The sequence below is a fragment of the Bombina bombina genome, chromosome 8 (genome assembly GCF_027579735.1).
Source record: "Bombina bombina isolate aBomBom1 chromosome 8, aBomBom1.pri, whole genome shotgun sequence".
Lineage (NCBI taxonomy): Eukaryota > Metazoa > Chordata > Amphibia > Anura > Bombinatoridae > Bombina > Bombina bombina.
In genome coordinates, this window is record NC_069506.1 from 63809598 (window position 1) to 63828527 (window position 18930).

Sequence of the window (18930 nt, forward strand, 5' to 3'; positions counted from 1 at the left end):
TGCAAAAGGTGTTCTGGTCTGATGAAACCAAAGTTGAACTTTTTGTCCATAATTCCAAAAGATATGTTTGGCGCAAAAACAACACTGCATATCACCAAAAGAACACCATACCCACAGTGAAGCATGGTGGTGTCAGCATCATGCTTTGGGGCTGTTTTTCTTCAGCTGGAACTGGGGCCTTAGTCAAGGTAGAGGGAATAATGAACAGTTCCAAATACCAGACAATATTGGCACAAAACCTTCAGGCTTCTGCTAGAAAGCTGAACATGAAGAGGAACTTCATCTTTCAGCATGACAACAACCCAAAGCATACATCCAAATCAACAAATGAATGGCTTCAGCAGAAGAAGATTAAAGTTTTGGGATGGTCCAGCCAGAGCCCAGACCTGAATCCAATTCAAAATTTTTGTGGTGATCTGAAGAGGGCTGTGCACAGGAGATGCCACATCGCATTCTGACAGATTTAGAGTGTTTTTGCAAAGAAGAGTGGGCAAATCTTGCCAAGTTAAGATGTGCCATGCTGAAAAACTCATACCCAAAAAGACTGAGTGCTGTAATAAAATCAAAAGGTGTTTCAATAAAGTATTAGTTTAAGGGTGTTCACACTTATGCAACCATATTATTTTATTTTTTTATTTTTATTTCCCTTTACCTAAAAGATTTCAGTTTGTTTTTCAATTGAGTTGTACAGTTTATAGGTCACATTAAAGGTGGAAAAAGTTCTGAAATGATTTATCTTTGTCTCATTTTTTTACATCACAGAAACCTGACATTTTAACAGGGGTGTGTAGACTTTTTATATCCAGAAATCCCTCTGAGATATTGTTTAATGTGCATAAGATTGTAATGTAAAATTTTTTTCATTATCTCCTTAGTTAAACATATCTCTGTGCAATATATTTTTAAAATATTTTTTATTAGACAGTGTTAATATGAGTGTAACTGTACTTTGTAATGTATTCTTAAAGTGTTTTGTGAAACTTTTATGCCACGCAAAACTGTTAACTACAGTTTTTTGAGCGCAGAAAGGATTGTTGCGCATAAGGCACACGCAATCACGATTTTTCAAAACTTGTAATAGCTGCGCAATGGAAATTGATTGCCTAAAGATCATTTCACGCGTGAATAAGTCATAAAGCGCAACTTGTAATCTTGCCCTAACTGAGAAAAGATTCCTGTTTTTATATTCATTTTTTAAATCGACGAAAGAAGATGTGCAGACAGCTAAAACACTTTCTTTAAAAAACTAACGGCTAGATTACGAGTTTTGAGTTAAGATGAAAAAAGCAGCGTTAACAGGTCCTAACGTTGCTTTTTCACTACCGCTGCTATTACGAGTCTTGCAGGTTTAGGAGCACCGCACACTTACGTAAACCCTTTTTTCTATGGGACTTCCATAGCGCTGGTATTACGAGTTTGTCCTTGGAGGCCAAAAAGTGAGCGGTACACCTTCTACCGCCAAGATCCGTAACTCATTCTAAAGTCAGTAGTTATGAGTTTTACACTACAACGCTGTAGCATAAAACTCATGACTAAAGAGCTAAAAAGTACACTAACACCCATAAACTACCTATTAACCCCTAAACCGAGGCCTTCCCGCATCGCCGCCACTATAATAAAATGTTTAACCCCTAATCTGCCGCTCCGGACATCGCCGCCACTATAATAAACATATTAACCCCTAAACCGCTGCACTCCCGCCTCGCAAACACTAGTTAAATATTATTAACCCCTAATCTGCTGCCCCTAACATCACCGCCACCTACATTATACTTATTAACCCATAATCTGCCGTCCCCAACGTCGCCGCCACTATATTAAATGTATTAACCCCTAAATCTAAGTCTAACCCTAACACCCCCTAACTTAAATATAATTTAAATAAATCTAAAGAAAATTACTATAATTAACTAAATTATTCCTATTTAAAACTAAATACTTACCTATAAAATAAACCGTAAGCTAGCTACAATATAACTAATAGTTACATTGTAGCTAGCTTAGGGTTTATTTTTATTTTACAGGCAAGTTTGTATTTATTTTAACTAGGTAGAATAGTTATTAAATAGTTATTAACTATTTAATAACTACCTAGCTAAAAACATAATTTATGTAAGAACTTACCTGATAAATTCATTTCTTTCATATTAGCAAGAGTCCATGAGCTAGTGACGTATGGGATATACATTCCTACCAGGAGGGGCAAAGTTTCCCAAACCTTAAAATGCCCATAAATACACCCCTCACCACACCCACAAATCAGTTTAACGAATAGCCAAGAAGTGGGGTGATAAGAAAAAAGTGCGAAAGCATATAAAATAAGGAATTGGAATAATTGTGCTTTATACAAAAAAATCATAACCACCACAAAAAGGGTGGGTGGGCCTCATGGACTCTTGCTAATATGAAAGAAATGAATTTATCAGGTAAGTTCTTACATAAATTATGTTTTCTTTCATGTAATTAGCAAGAGTCCATGAGCTAGTGACGTATGGGATAATGACTACCCAAGATGTGGATCTTTCCACGCAAGAGTCACTAGAGAGGGAGGGATAAAATAAAGACAGCCAATTCCTGCTGAAAATAATCCACACCTAAAATAAAGTTTAATGAAAACATAAGCAGAAGATTCAAACTGAAACCGCTGCCTGAAGTACTTTTCTACCAAAAACTGCTTCAGAAGAAGAAAACACATCAAAATGGTAGAATTTAGTAAAAGTATGCAAAGAGGACCAAGTTGCTGCTTTGCAAATCTGATCAACCGAAGCTTCATTCCTAAATGCCCAGGAAGTAGAAACTGACCTAGTAGAATGAGCTGTAATCCTTTGAGGCGGAGTTTTACCCGACTCGACATAGGCATGATGAATTAAAGATTTCAACCAAGATGCCAAAGAAATGGCAGAAGCTTTTTGGCTTTTTCTAGAACCAGAAAAGATGAAAAATAGACTAGAAGTCTTTCGGAAAGACTTAGTAGCTTCAACATAATAATACAAAGCTCTAACAACATCCAAAGAATGCAATGATTTCTCCTTAGAATTCTTAGGATTAGGACATAATGAAGGAACCACAATTTCTCTACTAATGTTGTTAGAATACACAACCTTAGGAAAAAATTCAAAAGAAGTTCGCAACACCGCCTTATCCTGATGAAAAATCAGAAAAGGAGACTCACAAGAAAGAGCAGATAATTCAGAGACTCTTATGGCAGAAGAGATGGCCAAAGGAAACAAAACTTTCCAAGAAAGAAGTTTAATGTCCAAATGAATGCATGGGTTCAAAAGGAGGAGCTAGAAGAGCCCCCAGAACCAAATTCAAACTCCAAGGAGGAGAAATTGACTGAATGACAGGTTTTATACGAACCAAGTCTTGTACAAAACAATGAATATCAGGAAGATTAGCAATCTTTCTGTGAAAAAGAACAGAAAGGGCAGAGATTTGTCCTGTCAAGCAACTTGCGGACAAACCTTTATCTAAACCATCCTGAAGAAACTGTAAAAAAATTCTCGGAATTCCAAAAGAATGCCAGGAAAAATGATGAGAAGACACTAAGAAATATAAGTCTTCCAGACTCTATAATATATCTCTCTAGATACAGATTTACGAACCTGTAACATAGTATTAATCACAGAGTCAGAGAAACCTCTTTGACCAAGAATCAAGCGTTCAATCTCCATACCCTTAAATTTAAAGATTTGAGATCCTGATGGAAAAAAGGACCTTGCGACAGAAGGTCTGGTCTTAACGGAAGAGCCCACGGTTGGCAAGAGGCCATCCTAAAAAGAATCCGTCCATGCTGGAGCTACCAGCAGAACAAACGAGCATTCCTTCAGAATCTTGGAGATTACTCTTGGAAGAAGAACTAGAGGCGGAGAGATATAGGCAGGATGATACTTCCAAGGAAGTGATAATGCATTCACTGCCTCCGCCTGAGGATCCCGGGGTCTGAACAGATACCTGGGAAGTTTCTTGTTTAGATGAGAAACCATCAGATCTATTTCTGGAAGTTCCCACATTTGAACAATCTGAAGAAATACCTCTGGGTGAAGAGACCATTCGCCCGGATACAACGTTTGACGACTGAGATAATCCGCTTCCTAATTGTCTATACCTGGGAAATGAACCGCAGAGATTAGACAGGAGCTGGATTCCGCCCAAACCAGAATTCGAGATACTTCTTTCATAGCCAGAGGACTGTGAGTCCCTCCTTGATGATTGATGTATGCCACGGTTGTGACATTGTCTGTCTGAAAACAAATGAACAACTCTCTCTTCAGAAGAGGCCAAGACTGAAGAGCTCTGAAAATTGCACAGAGTTCCAAAATATTGATCGGTAATCTCCCCTCCTGAGATTCCCAAACCCCTTGTGCCGTCAGAGACCCCCACACAGCTCCCCAACCTGTAAGACTTGCATCTGTTGAAATTACAGTCCAGGTCGGAAGAACAAAAGAAGCCCCCTGAACTAAACGATGGTGATCTGTCCACCACGTCAGAGAGTGTCGTACAATCGGTTTTAAAGATATTAATTGAGATATCTTTGTGTAATCCCTGCACCATTGGTTCAGCATACAGAGCTGAAGAGGTCGCATGTGAAAATGAGCAAAGGAGATCGCGTCCGATGCAGCAGTCATAAGACCTAAAATTTCCATGCATAAGGCTACCAAAGGGAATGATTGTGACTGAAGGTTTTGACAAGCTGATATCAATGTTAGACTTCTCTTGTCTGACAAAGACAGAGTCATAGACACTGAATCTACCTGGAAACCTAAAAAGGTTACCCTTGTCTGAGGAATCAATTAACTTTTTGGTAAATTGATCCTCCAACCATGATCTTGAAGAAACAACACAAGTCGATTCGTATGAGATTCTGTAAAATGTGAAGACTGAGCAAGTACCAAGATATCGTCCAAATAAGGAAATACCAATACCCTGTTCTCTGAATACAGACAGAAGGGCACCGAGAACCTTTGTAAAAATTCTTGGAGCTGATGCTAAGCCAAACGGTAGAGCCACAAAACTGGTAATGCTTGTCTAAAAAAGAGAATCTCAGAAACTAAAAGTGATCTGGATGAATCGGAATATGCAGATATGCATCCTGTAAATCTATTGCAGACATATAATGCCCTTGCTGAACAAAAGGCAGGATAGTCCTTACAGCTACCATCTTGAATGTTGGTATCCTTACATAACGATTCAATATTGATGGATCCGGAACTGGTCTGAAGGAATTGACCTTCTTTGGTACAATGAAGAGATAGAATAAAACCCCAGCCCCTGTTCCAGAACTGGAACTGGCATAATTACTCCAGCCAACTCTAGATCTGAAACACATTTCAGAAATGCTTGAGCTTTTGCTGGGTTTACTGGGACACGGGAAAGAAAAAAATCTCTTTGCAGGAGGCCTTAACTTGAAGCCAATTCTGTACCCTTCTGAAACAATGTTCTGAAACCAGAGATTGTGAACGGAATTGATCCAAATTTCTTTGAAAAGAACGTAAACTGCCCCATACCAGCTGAGCTGGAATGAGGGCCGCACCTTCATGGGGACTTAGGAGCTGGCTTTGGGTTTCTAAGGCTTGGATATATTCCAAAGTGAAGAAGGTTTCCAAACTGATACCGCTCCTGAGGATGAAGGATCAGGCTTTTGTTCCTTGTTGTGATGAAAGGAACGAAAACAATTATTAGACCTAAATTTACCTCAGATTTTTTATCCTGTGGTAAAAAAGTTCCCTTCCTTCCAGTAACAGTTGAGATAAAAGAATCCAACTGAGAACCGAATAATTTATTACCCTGGAAAGAAAGGGATAGCAAAGTTGACTTAGAAGACATATCAGCATTCCAAGTTTTAAGCCATAAAGCTCTTCTAGCTAAAATAGTTAGAGACATATACCTGACATCAATTCTAATGATATCAAAGATGGCATCACAAATAAAATAATTAGCATGTTATAGAATAATAATGCTATGAGAATTATGATCTGTTACGTGTTGCGCTAAAGCTTCTAACCAAAAAGTTGAAGCTGCAGCAACATCCGCTAAAAATATAGCAGGAGTAGAGACAGCCCCATTAACCTTAGGGATTTTGTCCCAAACTCTAATCTGTCAGATGGCACAGGATATAATTGCTTAAAACGTTTTAAAAGGAGTAAATGAATTACCCAAATTATTCCATTCCCTGGAAATTACTTCAGAAATAGCATCAGGGACAGGAAACACTTCTGGAATAACTACAGGAGATTTAAAAACCTTATTTAAAAGTTTAGTTTTAGTATCAAGAGGACCAGAATCCTCTATTTCTAATGCAATTAATACTTCTTTAAATAAAGAACGAATAAATTCCATCTTGAACAAATACAAAGATTTATCAGCATCAACCTCTGAGACAGAAACCTCTGAGCCAGAAGAACCATTATCAGTATCAGAATGATGATGTTCATTTAAAAATTCATCTGAAAAAAGAGAAGTTTTAAAAGACTTATGTATACTAGAAGGAGAAATAATAGACATAGCCTTCTTAATGGATTTAGAAACAAAATCTCTTATGTTATCAGGAACACTCTGAGTATTAGATGTTGACGGAACAGCAACAGGTAATGTAACAGTACTAAAGGAAATTTTATCTGCATTAACAAGTTTGTCATAATATTTAATACAAACAATAGCTGAAGGAACAGATACCAAAAGTGATACACTTAAGCTTTGGTAGCTCCAGCACCGGGCAGCGATTTTCCTGAAGTATCTTCTGACTCAGTTGCAACGTGGAACATCTTGCGATATGTAATAGAAAAAACAACATATAAAGCAAAATTGATCAAATTCCTTAAATGACAGTTTCAGGAATGGGAAAAAAATGCCAGTGATCAAGCTTCTAGCAACCAGAAGCAATAAATAATGAGACTTAAATAATGTGGAGACAAAAGTGACGCCCATATTTTTTTAGCGCCAAATAAGACGCCCACATTATTTGGCGCCTAAATGCTTTTGGCGCCAAAAATGACGCCACATCCGGAACGCCGACACTTTTGACGCAAAAGAACGTCAAAAATTACGCAACTTCCGGCGACACGTATGACGCCGGAAACATAAAAAAATTTTGCGCCAAAAAAGTCTGCGCCAAGAATGACGCAATAAAATGAAGCATTTTCAGCCCCCGCGAGCCTAACAGCCCACAGGGAAAAAGTCAAATTTTTTAAGGTAAGAAAAAATGATTGATTCAAATGCATTATCCCAAATATGAAACTGACTGTCTGAAAATAAGGAATGTTGAACATCCTGAGTCAAGGCAAATAAATGTTTGAATACATATATTTAGAACTTTATAAAAAAGTGCCCAACCATAGCTTAGAGTGTCACAGAAAATAAGACTTACTTACCCCAGGACACTCATCTACATGTTTGTAGAAAGCCAAACCAGTACTGAAACGAAAATCAGCAGAGGTAATGGTATATAAATAAGAGTATATCGTCGATCTGAAAAGGGAGGTAAGAGATGAATCTCTACGACCGATAACAGAGAACCTATGAAATAGACCCCGTAGAAGGAGATCATTGCATTCAAATAGGCAATACTCTCCTCACATCCCTTTGACATTCACTGCACGCTGAGAGGAAAACCGGGCTCCAACCTGCTGCGGAGCGCATATCAGCGTAGAATCTAGCACAAACTTACTTCACCACCTCCAAAGGAGGCAAAGTTTGTAAAACTGATTTGTGGGTGTGGTGAGGGGTGTATTTATAGGCATTTTAAGGTTTGGGAAACTTTGCCCCTCCTGGTAGGAATGTATATCCCATACGTCACTAGCTCATGGACTCTTGCTAATTACATGAAAGAAAGAAATACAAATTGACCTGTAAAATAAAACCTAACCTAAGTTACACTAACACCTAACACTACAATCAAATAAATTAACTAAATTAAAAACAATTAAATAAATTAAATTAGCTAAATCACAAAAAAACACTAAATTACAGAAAATAAAAAACAAATTACAGATCTTTAAACTAATTACACCTAATCTAATAGCCCTATCAAAATAAAAAGCCCCCCCAAAATAAAAAAACCCTAGCCTAAACTAAACTATCAATAGCCCTAAAAAGGGCCTTTTGCAGGGCATTGCCCCAAAGTAATCAGCTCTTTTACCTGTAAAAAAAATATACAAACAACCCCCCCTAACAGTAAAACCCACCACCCACACAATTGGCAAATAAAATACTAACTAAAAAAACCTAAGCTCCCCATTGCCCTGAAAAGGGCATTTGGATGGGCATTGCCCTTAAAAGGGCATTTAGCTCTATTGCAGCCCAAAGCCCTAACCTAAAAAATAAACCCACCCAATACACCCTTAAAAAACCTAACACTAACCCCCTGAAGATCGACTTACTGTTCTGAGGAACGGACATCCATCCTCAAGGAAGCGGCAGAAGTCTTCATCCAACCGGGCCAAAGTCCTCAACGAAGCTGGGAGAAGTCTTAATCCAAGGCGGGTGAAGTGGTCCTCCAGCCGGGCAGAAGTCTTCATCCAGACGGCATCTTCTATCTTCATCCATCCGACGCGGAGCGGGTCCATCTTCAAGACATCCGACGCGGAGCATCCTCTTCATCCGGAGTCTTCTTACTGAATGAAGGTTCCTTTAAATGACGTCATCCAAGATGGCGTCCCTTAGATTCCGATTGGCTGATAGAATTAAGGTAGAAAAAATCCTATTGGCTGATGCAATCAGCCAATAGGATTGAAGTGATCCAATTTTTAGGTTAGGGCTTTGGGCTGCAATAGAGCTAAATGCCCTTTTAAGGGCAATGCCCATCCAAATGCCCTTCTCAGGGCAATGGGGAGCTTAGGTTTTTTTAGTTAGTTTTTTATTTGGGGGGTTGGTTTTGTGGGTGGTGGGTTTTACTGTTGGGTGGGTTGTTTGTATTTTTTTTTACAGGTAAAAGAGCTGATTACTTTGGGGCAATTCCCCGCAAAAGGCCCTTTTAAGGGCTATTGATAGTTTAGGCTAGGTTTTTTTTATTTGGGGGGGGGCTTTTCTATTTTGATAGGGCTATTAGATTAGGTGTAATTAGTTTAAAGATCTGTAATTTGTTTTTTATTTTCTGTAATTTAGTGTTTTTTTGTGATTTAGCTAATTTAATTTAATTAATTGTTTTTAATTTAGTTAATTTATTTAATTGTAGTGTAGTGTTAGGTGTTAGTGTAACTTAGGTTAGGTTTTATTTTACAGGTCAATGTGTATTTATTTTAGCTAGGTAGTTATTAAATAGTTAATAACTATTTAATAACTATTCCACCTAGTTAAAATAAATACAAACTTGCCTGTAAAATAAAAATAAAACCCTAAGCTAGCTACAATGTAACTATTAGTTATATTGTAGCTAGCTTAGGGTTTTATTTATAGGTAAGTATTTAGTTTTAAATAGGAATAATGTAGTTAATGATAGTAATTTTATTTAAATTATATTTAAGTTAGCGGGTGTTAGGGTTAGGGTTAGACTTAGGTTTAGGGGTTAAAGGGACAGTCTAGGCCAAAAAAAACAGAATTTATGCTTACCTGATAAATTACTTTCTCCAACGGTGTGTCCGGTCCACGGCGTCATCCTTACTTGTGGGATATTCTCTTCCCCAACAGGAAATGGCAAAGAGTCCCAGCAAAGCTGGTCACATGATCCCTCCTAGGCTCCGCCTACCCCAGTCATTCGACCGACGGACAGGAGGAAATATGCATAGGAGAAACCATATGATACCGTGGTGACTGTAGTTAGAGAAAATAATTCATCAGACCTGATTAAAAAAACCAGGGCGGGCCGTGGACCGGACACACCGTTGGAGAAAGTAATTTATCAGGTAAGCATAAATTCTGTTTTCTCCAACATAGGTGTGTCCGGTCCACGGCGTCATCCTTACTTGTGGGAACCAATACCAAAGCTTTAGGACACGGATGAAGGGTGGGAGCAAATCAGGTCACCTAAACGGAAGGCACCACAGCTTGCAAAACCTTTCTCCCAAAAATAGCCTCCGAAGAAGCAAAAGTATCAAATTTGTAAAATTTGGCAAAAGTGTGCAGAGAAGACCAAGTCGCTGCCTTACATATCTGGTCAACAGAAGCCTCGTTCTTGAAGGCCCATGTGGAAGCCACAGCCCTAGTGGAGTGAGCTGTGATTCTTTCAGGAGGCTGCCGTCCGGCAGTCTCATAAGCCAATCGGATAATGCTTTTAAGCCAAAAGGAAAGAGAGGTAGAAGTTGCTTTTTGACCTCTCCTTTTACCAGAATAAACAACAAACAAAGAAGATGTTTGTCTGAAATCTTTAGTAGCCTCTAAATAGAATTTTAGAGCACGGACTACGTCCAAATTGTGTAACAAACGTTCCTTCTTTGAAACTGGATTCGGACACAAAGAAGGTACAACTATCTCCTGGTTAATATTTTTGTTGGAAACAACTTTCGGAAGAAAACCAGGCTTAGTACGCAAAACCACCTTATCTGCATGGAACACCAGATTGGGCGGAGAACACTGCAGAGCAGATAACTCTGAAACTCTTCTAGCAGAAGAAATTGCAACCAAAAACAAAACTTTCCAAGATAATAACTTAATATCTACGGAATGTAAGGGTTCAAACGGAACCCCTTGAAGAACTGAAAGAACTAGATTTAGACTCCAAGGAGGAGTCAAAGGTCTGTAGACAGGCTTGATCCTAACCAGAGCCTGCACAAATCCTTGAACATCTGGCACAGCTGCCAGTCTTTTGTGAAGTAAAACAGATAAAGCAGAGATCTGTCCCTTCAGAGAACTAGCAGATAATCCTTTCTCCAAACCTTCTTGTAGAAAGGAAAGAATCTTAGGAATTTTTATCTTTATTACTGAATATGTGAAAAAGTATGAAGGAATTGTTCAAAATTCACCACAGTGTCTTAAAGCCTTAAAAGTATTGCACACCAAATTTCAAAGCTTTAACCCTTAAATTAACGGAACCGGAGCCGTTTTTACATTTAACCCCTATACAGTCCCAGCTATCTGCTTTGCTGAGACCCAACCAAGCCCAGAGGGGAATACGATACCAAATGACGCCTTCTATAAGCTTTTTCAGTGGTTCTTAGCTCCTCACACATGCATCTGCATGCCTTGCTCTCCAAAAACAACTGCGCATTAGTGGCGCGAAAATGAGGCTCTGCCTATAACTAGAAAAGGCCCCCATCTGAAAAAGGTGTCCAATACAGTGCCTGCCGTTTTTCTAAACAATCCCCAAGATTATAATAACTATTAAGAGTTATAATCTGCAAAATATGCTTAGCAAAGTAATCGTTTTAGCCCAGAAAAATGTCTACCAGTTTTTTAAGCCCTTATGAAGCCCTTTATTCTTTTACTTAATCTAAGAAAATGGCTTACCGGTCCCCATAAGGGGAAATGACAGCCTTCCAGCATTACATAGTCTTGTTAGAAATGTGGCCAGTCATACCTCAAGCAGAAAAGTCTGCCAACTGTTTCCCCCAACTGAAGTTACTTCATCTCAACAGTCCTGTGTGGAAACAGCAATCGATTTTAGTAACGTTTGCTAAAATCATCTTCCTCTTACAAACAGAAATCTTCATCTCTTTTCTGTTTCAGAGTAAATAGTACATACCAGCACTATTTTAAAATAACAAACACTTGATTGAAGAATAAAAACTACATTTAAACACCAAAAAACTCTTAACCATCTCCGTGGAGATGTTGCCTGTGCAACGGCAAAGAGAATGACTGGGGTAGGCGGAGCCTAGGAGGGATCATGTGACCAGCTTTGCTGGGACTCTTTGCCATTTCCTGTTGGGGAAGAGAATATCCCACAAGTAAGGATGACGCCGTGGACCGGACACACCTATGTTGGAGAAAAACCTTTCATGATTCAGATAGAGCATGTAATTTTAAACAATTTTCCAATTTACTTTTATCACAAATTTTGCTTTGTTCTCTTGATATTCTTAGTTGAAAGCTTAACCTAGAAGGTTCATATGCTAATTTCTTAGACCTGGAAGGCCACCTCTTTTCAGAATGCATTTTATCAGTTTTTCACCACTAGAGGTTGTTAGTTCATGTATTTCATATAGATAACACTGTGCTCGTGCACGTGAAGTTATCTGGGAGCAGGCGCTGATTGGCTAAACTGCAAGACTGTAAAAGAACTGAAATAAGGGGGCAGGTTGCAAAGGCTTAGATACAAGGTAATCACAGAGGTAAAAAATGTATATTAATATAACTGTGTTGGTTATGCAAAACTGGGGAATGGGTAATAAAGGGATTATCTATCTTTTAAAACAATAACAATTCTGGTGTAGACTGTCCCTTTAATAAATTTAATATAGGGGTTAATAAGAATAATTTAGGTGTCGGCGATGTCGGGGGCGGCAGATTAGGGGTTAATAAGTGTAAGATTAGGGGTGTATGTTAGGGTGTTAGGTGTAAACATAAGTTTAGTTTCCCCATGAGAATCAATGGGGCTGCGTTACTGAGATTTACGCTGCTTTTTGGCAGGTGTTAAACTTTTTCTCAGCCGGCTCTCCCCATTGATGTCTATGGGGAAATCGTGCACGAGTACGTACGACCAGCTCACAGCTGACTTAAGCAGCGCTGGTATTGGAGTGCGGTAAGGAGCACAATTTTGCTCTATGCTCACTTCTTGCCTTTTAACGCCGGGTTTGTAAAAACCCATAATACCAGCGCTGTAGGTAAGTGAGCGGTGAGAAAAAAACTGCTCCTTAGCACCGCATAGATCCTAACGCAAAACTTGTAATCTGGCCGTAAGATTTTAAATTGTAATTTCTTTTTGTGACTTTATGACCTTTAAATGCTATAATTTACTGTATAACATATAATGTCCAGGCTATTCTAAACAAGAAAAGTAATACATTAAAAAAACATAAATAGTTATATAATCTAGTTTATAAATAGTGTGAATTTAAGCAGATATTCAGAAATGTAATAATTCCATTCATTTTTTACCTTCATAGATGCTCTGGAATAGGGTGGGATTCCACCATCATATTTTCCAGAAACGATTCCACAGGCTAATGGTGACCAAGTCATAGCACCAACACCTAGAGCCAACAAGAAAAATGAGATTGTTGGTTGCTAGAATACTGCAGCAAAATAGATAAGTATCTCAGCGGCCTCAGTTGGGATCTGCGCTAAGCCTCAACCACCCAGTGGGTGGTGCTGTTGTGAGAGTCTCATATGCAGCATATTAGTTATGTTGCACTATGGAGAGAATCCGCCCTGCTCACGGCCTCTCTCCATAGCTTAACATGGGGAGAAATCATTTTATTAAGAATTTTTATTTCTTTATTTTAAAGCATTAATTCTATCCCCCCCCCCCCCCCCCAATATGACAGGTGAAGCACTGCCTCACCTGCCTCCAATGACTGCACGTCCTACACATACACAAATATACAGTATATATATTGTATTATATACAATATATTATATATAATACAGTGTATTGTATTTTTAAAGTATTATAATGGAAAAGCTTTGACAAGTGTCTAGGAGAAAAATCATCACAAAAATGAGATAACTTCATAAATCATTAAAATGGAATTGGTTCAACAAATCTTAATTTCAATCATTCAGACTTAAAATGTAAATGGCTCAGATTGCATTGAAGTTATGAGAGAACACACAAAAATCTTCCTTTTAACAAGAAGATCTACAGATTCCTTGAATAGCTGATATAAGAAACCACAGACATGGTATCGGTATTGAATTCTCAGATTATGCTGAGAAAAGGTCTTCAGAGTAACAAAATTGTTTGATTCCTCAAACATTTACAAGAATGAAGACTCTTGAGGAGACATCTCCCTTGAGCTTTGTGTTGTGATCCTACACAGCTAATAAGCAATCCTACCCCTACACATACTGCATGTGGAACAGGGCAAAAGGATTAAATTCCAGAGTTTCTACAATCAAGAAAATGGGCAGCCTTCTAAAGTCTTTATTGAGGGATAACATACAGTTTCCTGACTACTGTTGCAGTATTTGGAAACCCTTCTTTCAGACACCTGTTTGAAGGAACATAAAGATATTGGACAACCTAAGTGGACAACCATAGCACAAAAAGTGTTTACGTGTATACGGTTGCTAATTCCTCAGACAGCAACTTTACTGCATATATTAGCTTGATCTGAACTATGCTATAAGACAGACACGTATGGATCCACTGTGTTGTGACTAGACCAAGTAGGACCACAAACGTAAAATGATCTTATTAGACAAAATAACGTGAGGAACTTGAAATGATCTGGATAAGTGGGAATATTAAGATATGTATGAAATTATGGTAATTATTGAATGATAAACCAATTGATATCACAGGAAAATAAGCACAGAAATAGTATCTTACCAATTTTATGAAAAAGTTCTGGCAGTTGCACTTCTACTTTTTCTCTCTGAAACATGTGATATTCTGCTTGTTCACAGATTGGGGGAATTAGATTAAATTGTCGAGCTACTGAATACGCCTCCTGAAAGTGAAACAAACAAAAAAAAATATATAACTTCAGTTTCCAAATGAATGGATAAAATCATGTTTCATATAATTAGATACTCCATTTGATGGTGACGGAAAGTCTTAAGTATTTAGGAATTCTTCACTTGTCTTTTTTTGCCATTTTGTGTGTGCGTTTATAGCACCCCTTTGTACAAGTACTATTTTTGTGTGTATATATATATATATATATATATATATATATATATATATATATATATAGTGAATTAGCCGGTGGCCCAGCACTCCAACCTTGGTGTTGTACCGACCTGGGTGCAATCCTCAAATTAAATTTGTATAGATTATATTTGTAAAGGACACTCTCAGGGTATTTGTTTCAAGCTATAAATAAGTTTATTCTGACAACATCAGAATTATAATTACAGAAGATCATAGTCGACGTTTCGGCTCCTATATGAGCCTTCTTCAAGACAAATCATATCACTAGTCGGCTATTAAGCCGTACTCCCAGACGAAAAAGTGAATATATTCACTTTTTCGCCTGGGGGTACGGCTTAATAGCCGACTAGTGATATGATTTGTCTTGAAGAAGGCTCATATAGGAGCCGAAACGTCAACTATGATCTTCTGTAATTATAATTCTGATGCCGTCAGAATAAACTTATTTATAGCTTGAAACAAATACCCTGAGAGTGTCCTTTTTTACAAATATAATCTATACAAATTTAATTTGAGGATTGCACCCAGGTCGGTACAACACCGAGGTTGGAGTGCTGGGCCACCGGCTAATTCACTATATATATATATATATATATATATATATATATATATATATATATATATATATATATATATATATATATATATATATATAGAGAGAGAGAGAGAGAGAGAGAGAGAGAGAGAGAGCCCTTCTTTTACATTATATATATACATTGTATTTAACAATTATAAAATAAAATAAGCAATGTTGTATTATCTCTAAATGGCAACATGTGTCCATCATAGGCCAAGCTACGGAAATGCACTTGATTATAGGAAAGACCTCATGGTAACAAGAAGTGGAATAAAAGACATGCATGTAGCTCTCAATATGTTAATAAAAAGATACTAAAAATAATGCGTATCTATAGGAGTATTTACCAATGAGAACAGACCCCACCTACAAATCTATTAAATATACTTTTTACCTCTATTATTACTTGTATCTAAGCCCCTGCACACTGCCCCTCATTTCAGTGCTTTTTAGAAACTTGTATTTGAGCCAATTAGAGCTGGTTCTTATATAACCATTATTCTCCATGGGAGTGAGCACGATGTTATCTATATGGCACACGAACCCTAGCTCTAAAAGTAATCGTTCTGCTGTTTCTGTAATTTGAAATTTAAAGTCGAGATGTGCATTCGGAACCCTCATGAGGATCTGAATGTTGAGGTAGGTGGACGCTCGTGCGGATAAGATCTTTCTGTAGCAAACCCAGATCTTAGTGTGGGGATCTTTCACTAGAATTAATCCGGCTACAATAAGATCTGAACGGCAGGAGCAGCCGCCTATTTCCGTATTTTGGTCCTTACAACGGATCTGAATGCACATTACATATATTTATATAAAGCCTTGGCATGAAAGAAGGCTCAGTTGTGACCTCTTTACTTTTTGTGAGGAGGAAAATCCCTTCCACTACCAGATTGAGAAAATAGAGTTTCTAGTTTACATCTATACAAATACTTACCTTACGGAAGGAACATACATTAGATACACTATCCCTAAGTCTAAAGTATGCATTTGAAACATGATCCTGCAAATATGACAGGAAATCATGTATCTTTCAAATCTACAGAAACCAGGGAATGGTATAATGTTACAAAAACTGTCTGCAGGCATTCTGTCTTCTCTGCAGAAAATATTCTCTTTTGATCAATAATTTTTACAATATTCTTTGAGGCTTTTAAAGAATAAATATCAGTTTTCGTGGCTGGTAAAAACTGAAATGGCAACTCTCATCATTAAATTTAATGTACAGGATTTTTTTAAAGCATACTGCAACAGCGCTGTCAAGAGGATCTTTGAATGTTCTTGAGCTATATTAAGGACACTGCACATGTACTATTGGATTCTTATCACTGCTTAAATAATTTCAAATCTCTGGTATCAAATTTGCTTATAATAGTAAGATTTCTAAGAGGTCCATTTTCCCCCTAATATTCAGATTTCCGTAAAGGAATGTATTATTTGTCATAGGAAACTTAACCTCTTTTTATCTTATAATGCAGAATCAGAAGAGATACATGCAAGTAGATGGAGAAAGATCCTGTAAAAGAACTGCCAGAAAAAAACATGGAGATTTGTTTGGAAAACTCCCACCATCCACCAATTAGTCTGGAAGAAAGGAACAAAAATAAATGAGACTGAAAAGCCAGAATTGGCCTTGTAAGTGTTTGTAGTAGATGTTACCTTGTTTCTAACCATTGGCGTTGGGTGGAGCCTGATCTCATGTTGAATTGGCTTAAATAGTGAGTAAAAATAAACACAATTGTGACGCAAAAGACAACATTAATGCTAGTTAGAAGTATTCTGAAACTTTAGGTTGTTTATATTTGCTTTTGTAATAGCTTTTTTCCTTCCACCTTCCCCTTTAGTAGCATGAATCAGTGTGCGTATTCTAAACATTGAAATATTGTTAACAATTAAATATTTAAGTGTGTTAACAGGTAAATAGGAAGGAAATCTTGTCTCCTGTCTTGGGAACTAAAACTGGGTCAAAGGTGATAGACTGTTTATCAGGTAAAGTGGAAGCCTATGGTGAACATGCTCTTAGTAAAAACATCAGTAAACCTCTTTACTGCTAAAAAGAATGGAGGCCATTTTGGCACTGGAAATTTGCCATCAAAGGTAATTACCAAAATGATTTTTAGAATATATTTGTGTATTACTAATCTTGGAGAACAATAGTCTATATTCACCAAACTATCTTTCATAGGATTTTATCCTTCATGCTTTTTGACATGTGGTATAATTTTGATTAAGACATTTAAGAAAGAACATGTTGACTAATTAAAATAAACAATAAAATAAACACACTATTAAAACTTTGATTACTGTATGATACAGGAAAAGGAGAGGATATAAAAACAAAAAGGTTCTACAGCTCCAGCTTCCATCCAAACTTCACCTCCACCATCGTATCTACCCATCTAAGGAGAAAACCACCTAAGCCTAATCATTCCATTGTCTGTCTTCTACTGGAGGTAGCAATTGCCTAAAAAATAAATCAGGGTTCCTTAACATCTATGTTAGCAAGTTAAAATTTAGCTATGATTCTGTTCTAAATTGTTTCAAATTTCTGCAATAAGGTCTATCTTACCTAGCACAAAAAACATAATTTATGCTTACCTGATAAATTCCTTTCTTCTGTTGTGTGATCAGTCCACGGGTCATCATTACTTCTGGGATATAACTCCTCCCCAACAGGAAATGCAAGAGGATTCACCCAGCAGAGCTGCATATAGCTCCTCCCCTCTACGTCAGTCCCAGTCATTCGACCAAGAATCAACGAGAAAGGAGTAACCAAGGGTGAAGTGGTGACTGGAGTATAATTTAAAAGATATTTACCTGCCTTAAAACAGGGCGGGCCGTGGACTGATCACACAACAGAAGAAAGGAATTTATCAGGTAAGCATAAATTATGTTTTCTTCTGTTATGTGTGATCAGTCCACGGGTCATCATTACTTCTGGGATACCAATACCAAAGCAAAAGTACACGGATGACGGGAGGGATAGGCAGGCTCATTATATAGAAGGAACCACTGCCTGAAGAACCTTTCTCCCAAAAATAGCCTCCGAAGAAGCAAAAGTGTCAAATTTGTAAAATTTGGAAAAAGTATGAAGCGAAGACCAAGTTGCAGCCTTGCAAATCTGTTCAACAGAGGCCTCATTCTTAAAGGCCCAAGTGGAAGCCACAGCTCTAGTGGAGTGAGCTGTAATTCTTTCAGGAGGCTGCTGACCAGCAGTCTCATAGGCTAAACGTATTATGCTACGAAGCCAAAAAGAGAGAGAGGTAGCAGAAGCTTTTTGACCTCTCCTCTGTCCAGAATAAACGACAAACAGGGAAGAAGTTTGGCGAAAATCTTTAGTTGCCTGCAAGTAGAACTTGAGGGCACGAACTACATCCAGATTGTGTAGAAGACGTTCCTTCTTTGAAGAAGGATTTGGACACAAGGATGGAACAACAATCTCTTGATTGATATTCCTGTTAGTGACCACCTTAGGTAAGAACCCAGGTTTAGTACGCAGAACTACCTTGTCTGAGTGAAAAATCAGATAAGGAGAATCACAATGTAAGGCTGATAACTCAGAGACTCTTCGAGCCGAGGAAATAGCCATTAAAAACAGAACTTTCCAAGATAACAATTTTATATCAATGGAATGAAGGGGTTCAAATGGAACACCCTGTAAAACGTT

The 18930-nt window shown here is 37.7% G+C and overlaps 1 protein-coding gene and 1 long non-coding RNA gene across 7 annotated transcripts in view; one reads left to right on the forward strand and one right to left on the reverse strand.

Annotated features, from left to right (window-relative positions):
• Nucleotides 1-16890, forward strand: part of LOC128638450 (uncharacterized) — a 42785-nt gene extending 25895 nt beyond the window's left edge. The window contains exon 2 of the long non-coding RNA XR_008399095.1: nucleotides 16742-16890. This is a non-coding gene — a long non-coding RNA (uncharacterized LOC128638450). The remainder of the gene's footprint in view (nucleotides 1-16741) is intronic.
• Nucleotides 1-18930, reverse strand: part of KCNAB2 (potassium voltage-gated channel subfamily A regulatory beta subunit 2) — a 676769-nt gene that overhangs the window by 26075 nt on the left and 631764 nt on the right. For all 6 annotated transcript variants that reach the window (XM_053690401.1, XM_053690400.1, XM_053690403.1 and 3 more), the window contains 2 exons: nucleotides 14366-14486; nucleotides 12970-13064 (listed from right to left, as the gene is read on the reverse strand). In XM_053690401.1, the coding sequence (XP_053546376.1) occupies nucleotides 12970-13064; nucleotides 14366-14486 (216 nt within the window). The remainder of the gene's footprint in view (nucleotides 1-12969; nucleotides 13065-14365; nucleotides 14487-18930) is intronic.